Below are 15,840 nucleotides of genomic sequence, written 5' to 3' on the forward strand. Positions count from 1 at the left end.
GGCTGAGGACCTCCTGCATTAGTGCGGAATGCTGACCAACAGGGAGGACAATATGGTCACTTCCCAGGAATCTTAGGATGGCATAGAAACAAATTCATGGTCTGATTTCAGTGCTTTGCAGTTTCAAAACACAAGTAAGGGTGCTCAAAACTAACAAAAAAAAGGGGAAAAATAAGTGGCTTGTACACTTTAGCCCACATGACATAGACCACAGAGAGCTGGGCTCTTACTGAGTCAGATACCTGGAAACTTATTAACTAACCATGTCTATTAATGCATTTGTTATAGGTATGTCTGCTGAGCTGGGAGTATGGATTGCAATGGGAACTAAACCACAAATTCTAACCAACACAGAAGAGCAGCGCTTCACAGGAGGCTCCACAGCACGGAAGATGTCACCCAGAAAGGGGACAAAATGTCTGCAAACCAACATCCCAGCTCAGCGAACATACCCACAACCGAGCTTCAAATCTTTCCACTAACCCATGTACATCACTATTACAGCTCAGACTCTCATACCCAGTCTAGATTAAGGGCTTCCTTCAATGACTATTAAAGTACATACACAACTGACTAGTTGACTGGCTGTTAACTGCTAATAATTAAACAGTAAGATGGAGTAGAGCATCACTTTCATGATACTAGTTAGTTGTCTCAAAGGTATGGCCCTTTTCTGAGCTAATACAACAGAAAGCAACCAGTGTTCATATACAAGAGAAAGTTTTAAAAAGTTAATCATACTTTCCTGCACACTTTTAGTCCTGTCCTAGAACACCCTTGTTCTGGTGACTCACCCTATTAGATTCTATAATTACATAGAGGTCTATAACACAGAAAAAGGCCCTTCAGCCAATCAAGCCCATGCCAGTCACAAACAACCATTTATTATCGATTCCAATCCCAATTAGATGGGGAAATAAAATTGGTGCACTTGTCTTAGGAGGGATTACACAGTGGATTACTTAATTGTGGGTTTGTACATAACTGTACATGATCGCAAACAGAAACAGAAATTCTAGATAAGCTCAGCAGGTCTGGCAGCACCTATGGAGAGCATTGAGAGTTAATGTTCTGAGGAAGGGTCACTCGACCCCAAACATTAACTCTGATATCTCTCCACAGATACTACCTGACCTGCTGAGCTTCGCCAGCAATTTCTGTTTCTGTTTCTGTTTCTGATTTACAGCATCCGCAGCTCTTTTGGTTTCTGCTCTGTATGCAGACTGGGTGCTGCCTAGAACAAATTTGAATTATGAAGCACAACTTTGAGCGAGTGTATGTGTAGAGGTTCTCAGACCACCCTGCTCTTGGTTGGTGACAGTGTCAAATGTATTGACAGCACGCCTTGCACCTTCCATACTCAACAGACTCGTAGCAAACATAATGATCCCAGCTGGCAGTATTACTGGACAAGGAAAATCCCTGACTGAAATCTGCCTTTGTAGATTATTTTAAAAATTTAATATTGTGGCCATTCGCTGAAACATGGGTACATAAAGCAGAAGATTTTCTTTAACAATAAACAGAACTTGATTACATGAAGGAACAAAAAATGAAATCAAACAAATAAAGCTATCTAAATATAAACAGACATCAAAACAATGTCTTGCCTATTTATCAACTCCATCATTTTACAGCATTTCAAATTCAGATGTCTTTCTGTATCAAATGTTTAGCTATGACTTAACTGTTTTTATCCCGTTGTGTCCTGCGAAGTCTTCTTCCATGAATGCTCATGAAACACAAAGCTTAGACTTTCTCAGTCATTTAATCATCTGCAGATTTCTAACCAAACACTCCTGGTCTGGAACTTTCACAAGTTAAACTTGTCTACCGAGGTAACTGAGCTTTCCATGATCTCGTTTTTTTTTATTCCTTTCTAGGAGAGAAAGTTTATTTGTTTCTAACATCAGTCAGGTCTCGTCCAAACACTGCCCAAAAGGGGTCCCGCCCAAAAACGCCCCCTCCAGGCACCGCTCAAAAATGTCCCCTCCAGGCACTGCCCAAAAGAGCTCTCAATCTCTGGGTTTCTCAGCTAAAATTAAACCTTGATTATTCTAAACTAAAAGCAAGCTAATGCTCTCCATGTCTACATTTCCTATCATAAACCCCACAGTTATAGAGAATATTTTATTAACACTCCAGGGGATTTATAGTAACCTGTTCTCTGCCACATTCTGGACTAGATCACTGTTCTGGAAGTGCTCTCTGACTATTGGCTCGGTGGTTAGCACTGCTGCATCACAGCATCAGGGATCCAGGTTCGAATCCACCCTCAGGCGAATGTCTGTGTGGAGCTTGCATTCTCTCTCCGGGTCTGCATGGGTTTCCTCCGGATGCTCTGGTTTCCTCCCACAGTTTAAAGATATACAGGTCAAATAGCTAAGTTGCCCTGAAGTGTCCATGGCTGTGCAGACTAGGTGGATTAGCCATAGGAAATGCTGGGTTACCGGGACAGAGTAAATAGGTGAGTTTTGGGTGGGATACTCTTCAGAGGGCTGGTGGGATCCCGATGGGCTGAATGGCCTGCTTCCACCCTGTAGAGATTCTATGATTTTTTTTGACATAATTAGCACCTACATCCAACCTCTAAAAATAACATTAATGTTATAGAAACCACACACCTTTTATTACAGAGATTCTGCTCAGAGAGTGCAAGAGACACCAGATATTCCTAGTAAGGCCAGTTTGAATAGAATTCCAGGCAAATCCAATATTGAGGCCTACATTAATCCAAATAGCTGCAGGAAGGATGCTGACCCCCACCTGGGATAAGGGCTCAGGACAAGGGCGGACCATTGAGGACTGAAAGGAGGAGGAATTTCTTCACTCGGATGGAGGTGAATCTTTGGAATTCTCTCCCCCAGACGACTGTGGATCCTCAGAGCTTGAGCGTGCTCAAGACAGAAACAGATTAAATATTAAGTAGATGAGGAAAATGGGGATAATGCAGGGAAATAATGTTGAGGTAGTTAAGAGACAGAGCAGGTTTGTGAGGCTGAGTGGCCGACTCCTGTTCTGAATTTGAAATATCCAAATATTCAGCCAGTTTTGGCAGAATTACCACTATCCTGTGCAAATGCCAAATGGTGAGGAAGTGGTGGATGCATGTCGTTTAAATGTTTAAAAGACATTTGGATAAGTACATGAACAGGAAAGATTTGGAGGGAAATCGTTCAGGTGGGACTAGTTTAGTTGGATTATAGACTCGTTGGACCGAAGGGTCTGTTTCTGTGTTGTACCACCCTACGACTTTTCCCCATTTCACCAGACTGTCACTTGTGCATCACTGCAATTTCTGGCACAGGTCCAATGGGCCGAATGGCCTCCTTCTGTGCCGTTAGGCTTTCCTTTTCCTAATTCCACTTTGACTTTGCGATGCCAGTGCCCGGGACTGACGTTTCCATGCTCCCCAGCTGACAGAAACACAAGTTTAGATGGGCTCGCTCTTACCCGAAGCCCCATACAGTACCTGCTCATAGGTCAGACACTGGTCGGTGAGAATTTCGAGGAGGGGGGCTGCGTTGCTGTCACGACGTTTGAACATCTCGCGGACAATTGACAAAAGATTCCAGATGCCCTCTGGTTCCCGTCCTCGGAGGGGCCGTAGTAGGCACGCCCACTCTGCAGCAGCTGGAGGCTCGGTCGATGACAAATACAACGAGTTGACATCACTGCAGTGAAACATCAAAATCTGGAATTAAAAATCTAATAATGACCATGAATCGATTGTCGAAAAAACCCACCTGGTTCACTGATGACCTTTAGGGAAGGAAACCGCCATCTTTATCTGGTCTGGCCTACATGTGACTCCAGACCCACAGCAATGTTGCTGACTTTTAACTGCCCTCTGGGATGGGCAATAAATGCTGGTCCGGCCTGCACAGCCCTCACCCCGTGAATGAATAAAGAGAAAATAAACATTTTCACGGACCATCATTTGAAGTACCTCATTGCCAAGTTGAAAGCAAAACATGGATTTTAACTGAATCCACTGGTGTGCCTTAACCATAGAGCATGGCTTTCACAAAAATTAGCAACGCATTCCCTGCTGAAGGATTCGGAGCAGAACTCTGCATTTAGTCAGGTTTAATAAACTATACAATAAACTATTGAAACGGGAACATCAATCACTGCGTGCATCAGTGTTTGTTGACCATTTTTAATTGCTCTCGAGGTGACACTGCTGACTGACTTCCTGCACTCGCTTTGCTGTTGGCACTCCCCCTTCAGTGAGTCCCAGAATCCTGGCCCAGCGACACTGAAGGAACAGTGACACATTTCCAAGTCAGGATGGTGAGTGGCTTGGATATGGGGGCGTTCCCCATGTATCTGCTGCTCTTGGCTGGAGAAGTCACACAGGCTATCATTTATCACGCAGTGTGTGATGTGAAATTAATGGCACTGTAACATTCTGACTTTCACCATTATCCAACATTTCATTCTCAAGTGCCATTAAAAAAAATGATGGGTTCAATTAGATTCAGTTCTTCTGTGATATAGCGGAATATTAGATTGGTTTATATCAGGATGTTAGGCTAAATTAGAATGAGTCATCTTGGATGAAGACCGACTACATTAGCGGAAATAAATAAATAGAACAGAGAGGGGACAGGGTAAAATTACTAGCAGGATCAACTGCTCGGACTTTATTTTTTAATTAAAATATGCTCAAAAGGTTTGTTTTAGTAGCTCAGCATTTTTACGATCAAAGATATAAATCCTAAAATTTAATGTTTTATTGTTGGAACATTAATGCTGTCACAGTATGTAAGTTGAGAAGGTACAAACTGTACAGACTGGGAACACATCAATTAATAAACCTAAAATCAGTCTAAGGTATATATTTGTTTCACAAGAGAGCTAGTATAACGGAGCAGTAATCTAGGGATTTAAACTTCTGAAAGAAGGCTTTGTTGCAAGACTACTAGGATTACAAAGTGCAGACGTATGCAAAATAATCCACACAGCCGCAATTTCAGCCATTGCTGAGGCTCCTGTTAAAGATAGGTGAGGACACTACCTAACATGAAAAAAGCTGGAACCTGATGACATCATATGTCCCACAGGTTTGATGACATCATATGCCCCACAGATTTGATGACATCATATGCCCCACAGATTTGATGACATCATAGGCCGCATACTTTGATGACATCACGGGTTGCACACATCTGATTGCATCACAGATAGCACACATTTAATGACATCATGGGCAGCACAACTGGATTACACCATCAACATGGTGACCCAATACTACCATGAAATCCAGGGAACTGGATGGAAAAGCTGTGCCTCAGGCTTGCTGTCACGGAGCTTTGCTGTGCACACAATCGGCTGCCCTCCCCCACCTCCCTAACGCAAGGGCTACACTTCAGAAAGAGGATGGCTCAGAGCTATCCTTAGGACAGGTCATGGAACACAAACTTGTGAAATTCCTGCAGAGAAATATGGCGATGACACTTGAAAAAGATTCAATACTCAAATATTACGTGGATATATTTTGCTCACTATACAATTTGGCATTCCCTACCAAATAAAAACCCAGAAGTTCCAAAGAAGTTCTCTCAGAGGATGAGGAACAGGCTGGCATTTCTATAGGAATAACACCAATCTACGAACAGCAGTTTGCTATGACCAGATCATTGGTTTGCATGGTGTTCGTCAATGATTAAATACTGGCCAGGAAATCCAGGAAGAACAGCCTTACTTTCTTCAGAATTGTACCAGGGATCTTTTATATCTATCAGAGATAAGAGATAGGGTCTTGGTTTAACATCAGACGACATTGGTAAATGCCAACAGACCAGTGTCCAGACCACTGCGCTGAAGGGTCAGCCTTGGTTATTGTGGTCAAAACTCTGCAGTGGGACATGAACACACACCACCCTCTGACTGAGTGCGCTACAAAAAAGAACAGCATTTCAGGAAAAACCCATAGGATAATGGATTAAGAAAAAGGATTACCTGAACACAACGGGCGAGGGGCCACAGAACTTGTGGAGAGTTTTCTTGATGTTGTCGCTAAGCGTCGATTCATCAAGGTACCAGGTGCTCTGGTCTGAAGCAGATGGCCCAGCAGTGGGATCTGTCAACAGCAATCAACTTTTTCAGATGAATTCAAAGTTTCCCACAGATAAAATCTGGTAACAGTTAGACATTTCTACAAAATAATATATATTCATGAGTCAATAGTACAAGGCATTATAATACTTTGTAACAGAAACAGGCCATTCAGCCCAACTGGTCTATGCTAGCACTTACGCTCCATATGAGCATTTCCAATCTCACTTTAACAACATACCCTTCTATTCCTTTCTCCCTCCTGGTTATTGAGCAGCCCCTTCAATGCAATTGTGTCACCTGCCTCAACTAGTTATTGCAATCGAGTGTCCCATATTCAGGTCAAGTGGAAACAATTGTTTTCTACAGCATGCTGTGTAGTGTCCTAATTAATGCTGAGAGTGGTCATCTCCCCCACACTCACACGGCTGACCTCAGTGAGTGCCAAGAACAATAACAGGAATGGCATTTCAGAAGGAAAGTATTAGATACAATCTGCACTCTCCACTGAGCTCTGGAAAGTCACACCTTGCTGAACCACACAGCCTCCGAATAAATCCATGTTCATGTCACTAACAATCGCGGTGCACCAGTTGATATGAGGCGCATTTCACAAACTTGCAACTTTACTAAGAGTGAGTGTTCATGACATTGTTATAAATTGCTAAAAGAAAGCAGCTAGGTTTGGCTTCAATTGAATTGTTGTGGAAGGGTTGGGCAGTTAGAAGAAATTCTCCATTTCATTTCACAAGCGTAGGACATCCAATAACCACATGATGTCACATGACAGGAGAATACACAGACATCAGAAATCATACCAGAAAACCAAAGGACTTTACTTAACATGTCTCATTCGCCCAGTGCAAGATCTTACAAAGGGTCTGTGATTCTCTGGAGGCGTCTCTTAGTTAATGTAAGTTAGTACTTTCTAATTTTATAATTTCCCAATCTTGTGTGTTTGGATAGCTACTGCAGTTTCAGGTCTGGAGAACCCATTGAGTGTATAACGGTTGAGATGCTGCAGGAGAACATTTAATATGGAAAAGAAATGGCTACAATCAGAGCAGTTACCAATTATGGCCACTAGTCCACAGAGTCAAAATTGTGGATTTAATTCTAACTATTTTGGGGAGTCAGTTGTGGATAACAGCTCTCTTGTGGGGTCCACAATCCAATACATCAAGAGGCTATCTTGTTCCATGTTTATAAATTCACATCCTATTGTCACATTTCCAGTTGGGATATTCTGTGTTACTCGGTGTCATCCATTACAGAATCCCTAAAGTGCAGAAAGAAACCATTCAGCCCATAGAGTCCACACCAATCTCCCAAAAAGGATCCCAACTAGACCTACCCTATCGCTGCATTTCCCATGGCTAACCTATCTACCCTGCAGAGCCCTGGACACTATGGAAATATTAGCATGGCTAATCCACCTAACGTACGCATCTTTGGACTGTGGGAAGAAACTGGAGCACCCGGAGGAAACCCACACAGACACTGGGAGAATGTGCAAACTACACACAGACAGTCACCTGAGGCTTGAATCGAACCGGAGTTCCTGGCACTGTGAGGCAGCAGTGCTAACCACTGAGCCACACCACATGCAAACCATTCTAATCTCTCATGATGATATTGTCCTCTTTTTGCTTTCCCAGTCAACATTAGCAGATTCCAGTTGTTGATCAGTTTATTCTGATCCTTTTCTCAAAAACAACAGCCAGTCTATTCTCATTTGCCCCCTTTCCAGAGAGGGACAGCTTAAACATCCTCAAAACCTAGATAATCTCGCGAATCATACAATATCTCTCCTGTCACTTTTGAGCGAAGGGACAATATTAGGCAAATGGTGAGTAGTTTCTAAACAACACAAGCAAACTCTAAAAGAGAATTACAGAGGGACCTTGATTATCCGAACGACACAGATGGGGAGTTTTTTTTTGGATAATTGAATGTTCGGACAATCAAATGTTCAGATAACACAATTTAGCCAAGCACTGGGACCTTGCGATCTTGTCCAGATAACCCGAAATTCGGATAATCGAGGTTCCTCTGTAACACCAGAACGCTGTTACCTGGTGCCCCACAGACGGTGTTAATTGCTGTCGACTGGGATGAAAGTAACTCATCAAGAAGTCTTTGTGCAGTGGGGAGGATCTTCCATCAAAAGGAGAGAGAAAGACAGACACACAGAGAGAAAAATGAGGACAAAGTGAGAATATAACAGAACTATTTGACTTACTGCTCTCCCGTATGATGAGAGTTTTCAATATTTTAAGCACAACTTTGGTTCCGATCTTAAACAATAAATTGCACAATCTCTGCCTGTGGTAAAGACAGCACCTGAGGTTTAATACTGTACTCCTGTTTATAACTCGCCACCTTTGCACAGCTCAACTCTCACGACTGGTTCACTGGTGCTAGGATCAACCTTAAGAGAAGTAAAAACACTGTAGCATCTGAAATTGGACATATTCAATACTCGGCTTGCAGACTGGCAGCAAATGTGAGATGCAAGCCCCAGATGCTACAGATCTCAGCTTTCAATTTTTCTTCTATTTTCCCATGGCATTGCTGCTGAACCAGCATTGGTCGCCCGTCCCTAGCTGCCCATGAGAATTAACTTGAGAGAGGATGGAATGATTATTTAGGACTCCTTTCACAAGGCAAAAGAACGACCCAATCATTCCACCTCAGACATTCTCCTGAATTATTGAATTACTGAATAGGTACCAGCAGAAAAATGACTGGTGCAAAAAGCGAATGCAGATTTTAATCTGGGATTTGACTTGGTCGTGTGTCATGAGCTGGTGAAGAGGGTCAAAACTCGGATTCGGTCAGTCCTCTTTCTACCAGCTCAAAAATATCACTCTTATTGCATCAATACTTTGGGTTTCATTTCTGGGTTTTGGAACGTAACAGATTATAGAATGATGTTAAAATGCTGAACCACAAAGGAAAAAAGCTTTGATACAAATTTTGCCTGAAGCTAAAGCAAAAAGTGATATAACATTCGAAAGCGAAGACAGTGGGGTAGTAGTCACTGGACTAATAATCCAGGCAGGAGAAAGTGAGTATGGCAGATGCTGGAGATCAGAGTCAAGATTAGAGTGGTGCTGGAAAAGCACAGCAGGTCAGACAGTACCCGAGGAGCAGGAAAATCAACGTTTTGGACAAAAGGGCTTTTCTAGCATCACCCTAATCTTGGCTATTAATCCAGACTCCCAGACTAATGTTCTGGAGGTATGGATTCTAAGTGCACCATGGCAGATGGCGAAAATCAAATTAAATTTAAAAATTATGGAATTCAAGGCTAGTCTAATGGTGACACTGCCGATCGCTGTAAAAACCCACCTAGTTCCCTCATTTCCTTTACAGAAGAAAACCTGCCGTCCTTACCTGCAACTCCGGACCCACACCACTTTGAAACTGGCTGGAAAACAGCTGAGTTCAAGGGCAACTAGGGATGGACAATAAATGCCGACCCAGCCCCGAACAAACTTTAAAAAAAAATTATGGTCGGTTCTAATGCAATAGTTCCATTCTCATAAGATCTCGCATTACTGGAACATCAAGCAATAGCTGCACCATTTAAACTAATGGAGCCAGAATCACACTAGGCCAATACGGGTAAGGAAAGCCCATGTTCGACAAATAACGGTCTAAATTCTTCAATCGCATTAAAGCCAATTCGTGCTGAAGAAACACATGTTTTAGCAGAGCTGACGGTATTCAAAATTGTTTTACTGAATCATATATTCCTGCATTTTCCACCTAAAATGGTGCCCTAAAATGATACATCGCATCTGCTCATAGATTTCCCAACATTTGGTCTTACTTTCCAGTACATATCTGTGGCAGAGAGTATTTTTCTCAGTGGTGACTATTTTGACAAAGTTACACGTCAAACATTTTACTCTGTAATTTTGTTTTTACAAACTAGTTTTATTCACTTATGAAAGTAACCAAACCGTGTTGGGGTGTAAGTCCAAATCCTAAGGTTAGCCAGTAACTCCTCACCTGCTGAGGCAACTCACTGATCAAATACTGGGCGAACTTTTGCAGCTGATCTCTCTGCAATCGGGAAAGCGATTCAGAAACTGGTGCGCGCAAACACACCGCTGAGGCCTACAAAAAAAATAACAAAGAGGTTATCATTCTCAAGTGGAAGATTCGAGAATACTCTGTGGCGACTTGATGGAAGGTAGGCATTTTACCGAATCACAATCTCTAAAGTGTGACGAGATGGAATACTGCGTTCAATTCTGATCTCCTAGAAATGTGTCGTTAAACTTGAAACGGTTCAGAAAAGATTTACAAAGGAAGTTGTCACAGTTCGAGAGTTTGAGCTATAGAGAGAGGCTGAACAGACTGGGGCTATTTTCCCTGGAGTGTTGGAGGCTGAGGGGTGACCTTATAGGCATTTATAAAATCATGATGGGCATGGATAGGGTAAATAGACAAGATCTTTTCCCCAGGGTAGGGGAGTCTAAAACTACGGGGCATAGGTTTAAGGTGAGAGGAAAAAGATTTAAAAGGGACCTAAGGGGCAACTTTTTCACACAGAGGGTGATGATGGACTACCAGAGGAAGTGGTGGAGGCTGGTACAATTGCAACATTTAAAAGGCATGTGTGTGTTTTGGTTAAAGTGCATATGGAAAGGAAGGGAGAGATATGGACCAAATGCTGACGAATGGGACTAGATTAGGTTGGGATATCTGGTCGGCATGGACGAGTTGGACTGAAGGGTCTGTTTCTGTGCTGTACATCTCTATGACTCATTGTTCTGTAAGATAACCTTTGTTGAATAGATAATTTAAAATTAAATTTGCATCTAATTAAAATATCATTTGCCTATCAAATAATGTTCAATTTGCACATATTTTAATCAGTTTATTACAATAAAAACTGACAGTTCATGCTCTATTCTTATTTTCTTAGGAGCTGTGAGAAAATCCTTGCTTTAAAACAAAAATTATTGATCTCCAGAGGGGTTACAACATCATGTAGATAACAGCTCCCAATTTCACACAAATTCCCACAAACAGGAATGACACCCACAACTAGATATTCTGGTTTAGAGGATATGGACTAAACCACTGGGAGAAATTTCCTACCCTGCTCTAAAACAGTACCATTGGATTTTTAGCTCTAGCTGATGCAAGTAGCAGACAGGAACTCGGTTTAACATTTAACATTCAAAAGATGACACTTCTGACATTGCAACAGTCTCTCAGAGCTGCAACCGAGGTGAGGTGCAGAATTCGCCTCCAGTTCTCACATACGAGTCCACAATCTCCTGACTCAGTAGACAGTGTCAAAATGTCAAAAAGACCATAAGGCTTACCGAGTCTCACAGCACAGAAACAGACCCTTTGGTCCAACCAATCCATGCTGACCAGATTTCCAAATTAAACTAGCCCCACCTGCCTGCTCCTGGCCCATATATCTCCAAACCTTTCCTATTCATGAACTTATCCAAATGTTGTAACTGTATCGAATCCACCACTTTCTCTCGATGTTCATCTCACAAACGAACCTCCCTCTGTGTAAAAAAAAAACTACCCCATGTCTTTTTAATTCTTTCTCCTCTCAGCTTAAAAATACACTCCCTAATCTTGAAATCCCCCACCTCACAGAAAATGACACCTGCCATTCACCTGATCTATACCTCTCATGGTCCCTCAACTTCCTAAGTCCACTGAAAAATAGTCCCAGCCTATTTTTATAATTCAAATCCTCCACTCCTGGCAATATCCTGGTAAACCTTTTCTGAACCCTCTCTAGCTTAATAATATCCTTCCTACAACAAAGCGACCAGAACTGGGCACAGTACTCCAGAACAGGCCTCACAATTTGAATTAGCTAGGATCTAAATGAAGGGCAGAATGGGTTCGAGAGCATTCCGGTGTTCACATAATAACAGTCTTATGTTCACTGTGATGGCGCGATTCAATCCCCTGTCCCCCAGAACATTAGCCTGGATAACTGGAGACACTACCGCTATCCCTCCCTCTCGATTAATCTTCAGTATACCTGTGTAGCACAAACAAATTACTCAGCGTGATGATAAATCAACATATTGATCCTTTTTTGCGAATTATAAAGATGGCTGCCTCCAGTGTCTGTGCGGCCAATGGGAGATGTCACATGACTGTGGCAGACATTTCTGCACCAGCAGAGGGGCTTAATGGCCTAAGTTACTCAGGAAGCAGCAACACTTGGAATCTAAATTGAGAAGGACGAATGTTTTAAAGATTTTACTGTGGCCAGAGGAAGTTTACCCAATAATTTGAAGCAGCTACAAGAGGCTATTATTGCTCCATCAGAAGGCAAACTCTCTCTCTCTCTCCAAACGTACAGAAAAAAAGACCCAATAAAGAAAAGCTGAAGAGGTCAGGATACCCTGGACATAATGCAAGGCTAACAATTAAATTGTCTGTAGGGACAAGGCTATGTTGTATTGCAGCTGAAAATGTGTTGCTGGTTAAAGCACAGCAGGTCAGGCAGCATCCAAGGAACAGGAAATTCGACGTTTCGAGCTAAAGCCCTTCATCAGGAATGAAGGGCTTTAGCCCATAACGTCGAATTTCCTGTTCCTTGGATTCTGCCTGACCTGCTGTGCTTTAACAGCAACACATTTTCAGCTCTGATCTCCAGCATCTGCAGACCTCACTTTTTACTCTATTTTGTATTGCAAGCTATTATGGACTGGCTATTGCCAGGTTAGGGTAATGTAAAGTCTCCAACGATACACTCTTTGAAGGACAATCACTGAATAGATTGTGCTTTTCTTACTATAGACTCAAAATTCTACTAAACAGTGATACAAATTTGCAAGGTCATATGCAGAGACCATACATCATTCTTTAAATCTCTGTCCTTGGAGAGAGAGTTATTTATCAGCAAGCAAGGAAGGTGATTAATAGAACGCTCTCCTTCACTACAAGGGGAACTGAACATAAAAGGAGGCATGTTATACTACAGTTATCATTGCTGAGACCACACCTCAAATACTGTGCGCAGCTTTGATCTCCTTATTTAAGGAACGGTGCAGGAAAGTTGGAAGCTGTTCAGAGGAGGTTGCTGATACAGAGCTTGTGTGTGTTGTCTTACGAGGAAAGACTGAGCTTGTTTGCACTAGGTTTCAGAAGAACAATCTTATTGAAGTTCCACAAGTGGTTTCAGCAAAGTGAATGTGAAGAAGATGTTTCCTGTGTTCGAGAGTCGAGAACTAGTGATGGAATGGTGGCGCAGCGGTTTGTACTGCTGCCTCACGGCACCAGGGACCCAGATTCAATTCCAGCCTCGGACGACTGTGCAGAGTTTGCACATTCTCCCCATGTCTGCATGGGTTTCTTTCAGGTGCTTTGGTTTCCTCCCACAGTCCAAAGGTGTGCAGGTCAGGTGAATTGGCCATGCTAAATAGCCCGTAGTGTTCGGTGTGTTAGTCAGAGGGAAACGGGTCTGGAAGAATTACTCTTCGGAGGGTCAGTGTGAACTTGTTGGGCCGAAGGGCCTGTTTAGACACTGTTTTAAAATTAGGGGCTATCTCGTGGAGACAAAGATGAGATGATTATTTTTCTCTGAGCATTGTTCAACAACTGAACTCTGCCTCAGAAAACGGTGGAGGGAGGGTCATGGAATATTTTTAAAATAGATTTCTCTTAGGCAAAGGTGTAGATAGGAATGTGAAAGATAACAGATTAGCCATGATCATATTGAATGGTGGAGAAACCACAAAAGGGGCTGGATGGTCTTTTTCTACTCCATTTCATATGTTCATATGTATCTCGAGCAATCTGTCAAATGCATTAAATATCAAACAACTAAAGTGCGGAAAATCTCAAACACAACTAGTTTTCAAAACAAATATTAAAGAAAAACATAACACAATGCTGCCTGTTTCTACCTTGGATTTCACAAGCGCTCATTAATGGGAAGGATTCCTCTGTCAACACCATTGCTAGGATGATATGGGTTGGGTACTGGCCCCCATAGGTTAGCTCTTGTAACATATATCACAAAGGTTGTACTTTGTTGAGACGGATGTCTTGAAATTTATCAAGAAAACTTGATAACTAGGGGCGGCACGGTGGCGCAGTGGTTAGCACTGCTGCCTCACAGCGCCTGAGACCCGGGTTCAATTCCCGACTCAGGCGACTGACTGTGTGGAGTTTGCACGTTCTCCCCGTGTCTGCGTGGGTTTCCTCCGGGTGCTCCGGTTTCCTCCCACAGTCCAAAGATGTGCGGGTCAGGTGAATTGGCCAAGCTAAATTGCCCGTAGTGTTAGGTATGGGTGTGTTGCGCTTCGGCGGGTCGGTGTGGACTTGTTGGGCCGAAGGGCCTGTTTCCACACTGTAAGTCTAGTCTAATCTAATCTAAGTCTAATCTAATCTAAAAAACTGACTATTGTCGTTAATAGAATGTCACAGACTCACAGAATCTGGGTTTTGTGCTTACTGATATTATTGAATGTGGTGAACATATAACTGACTTGAGACACTAAACAAGGTCCATTAAACTGTCTGAATACAGACAGGTAACTAAAGACTGGAATGTGCTGAGGCATTATGTTAATGCCTTAAAGGTATCCTCCCTGTCCTGTCTGAAATCGATATGATAATAACAATCCTCAACTGAACACACACCTAAATATTCAGAGATCAGGAGAAGACAAGATAATTTCCTTCCCACCTTGTGCCTCTTGATTTAGTATTTTTCAAATGTTATTAGTAATGTCTACCATGAAGACTGATACAACGAATTTATTCAACCTGTTTATCAATTCCCAATTCCCATTAAAGCCCCAGACAGTTTGGCCCATCCCTTCCTTTTAACATATTTAAAGAAGCTCTTCCTGTCAACTTATATGTTACTTGCTAGTTTACCCTCAGCTTCCTCTCACCTTTGTTTTTGGAAGGGATAAATTATCTGATTTCTCAGGTTCCATGGTTAATATGTTAGCAAAGTTTAAATGAGATTGGAGAGAGAAAGGAAAACGTCTAGTCCCATGGGAAGGTTTCTGATGAAGGACTTTTGCCCGAAATGTTGATTCTCCTGCTCCTCGGATGCTGCCTGACCTGCTGTGCTTTTCCAGTACTGCACTCTTGACTCTGATCTCCAGCACCTGCAGTCCTCACTTTCCCCACAGGGAAGGATATTCATTTTCAGAATCTGTGCTCTGCTTCCTCAAACATGTATTGTTATTCAAGGTTTGTGCGAAGATTTGTAGCTCGGGTGCTCGTTGTTGTGGTTCTGTTTGCCGAGCTGGAAGTTCTTGTTGCAAACGTTTCATCCCCTGGCTAGACGACATCATCAGTGCCGGTATTTATAGTGGTCACTATAAATACCGGAAGAAACATCAAAGAAGCAAGAGGCTCCAGAGCGCTGATGATGTCGCCTAGCCAGGGGACGAAACGTTTGCAACAAGAACTTCCAGCTCGGCGAACAGAACCACAACAATGTATTGTTATTCTGCTGGAACGGTGAGCTGATGACCAGTTGTCAGACAACAACCCAAGACTTGGTTAAGTAAAAGCAAAGGTGCCGTAGTCGCAGAAGACCATAGGGACACTGTCTCATTAGAGAGAGAAGTAACCCATGGTGGTTTAACCTGAGGATCACCAAGCCTCAGGCGAGGGGGGACATTGAGAAGGCAAGTCCTTCATGGTAAACTCAGTCCGTGGGGGAGATGAACGCATGCTGCTGGCATCACTCACCAGCCATCCAGCCAACTGAGCTAACCAACCCCCAATTAGCCAGTCTTTTCCATG

The 15,840-nt window shown here is 42.6% G+C and overlaps 1 protein-coding gene across 3 annotated transcripts in view; it reads right to left on the minus strand.

The window, feature by feature from the left end:
• Positions 1 to 15,840, minus strand: part of zswim8 (zinc finger, SWIM-type containing 8) — a 183,809-nt gene that overhangs the window by 65,744 nt on the left and 102,225 nt on the right. For all 3 annotated transcript variants that reach the window (XM_060854349.1, XM_060854348.1, XM_060854351.1), the window contains exons 6-9: positions 10,084 to 10,191; positions 8,139 to 8,220; positions 5,968 to 6,088; positions 3,473 to 3,674 (exon numbers count right to left, since the gene is read on the minus strand). In XM_060854349.1, coding sequence (XP_060710332.1) covers positions 3,473 to 3,674; positions 5,968 to 6,088; positions 8,139 to 8,220; positions 10,084 to 10,191 — 513 coding nt within the window. The remainder of the gene's footprint in view (positions 1 to 3,472; positions 3,675 to 5,967; positions 6,089 to 8,138; positions 8,221 to 10,083; positions 10,192 to 15,840) is intronic.

Source organism: Hemiscyllium ocellatum, chromosome 43 (assembly GCF_020745735.1).
Source record: "Hemiscyllium ocellatum isolate sHemOce1 chromosome 43, sHemOce1.pat.X.cur, whole genome shotgun sequence".
In the NCBI taxonomy this organism is placed as follows: Eukaryota; Metazoa; Chordata; class Chondrichthyes; order Orectolobiformes; family Hemiscylliidae; genus Hemiscyllium; species Hemiscyllium ocellatum.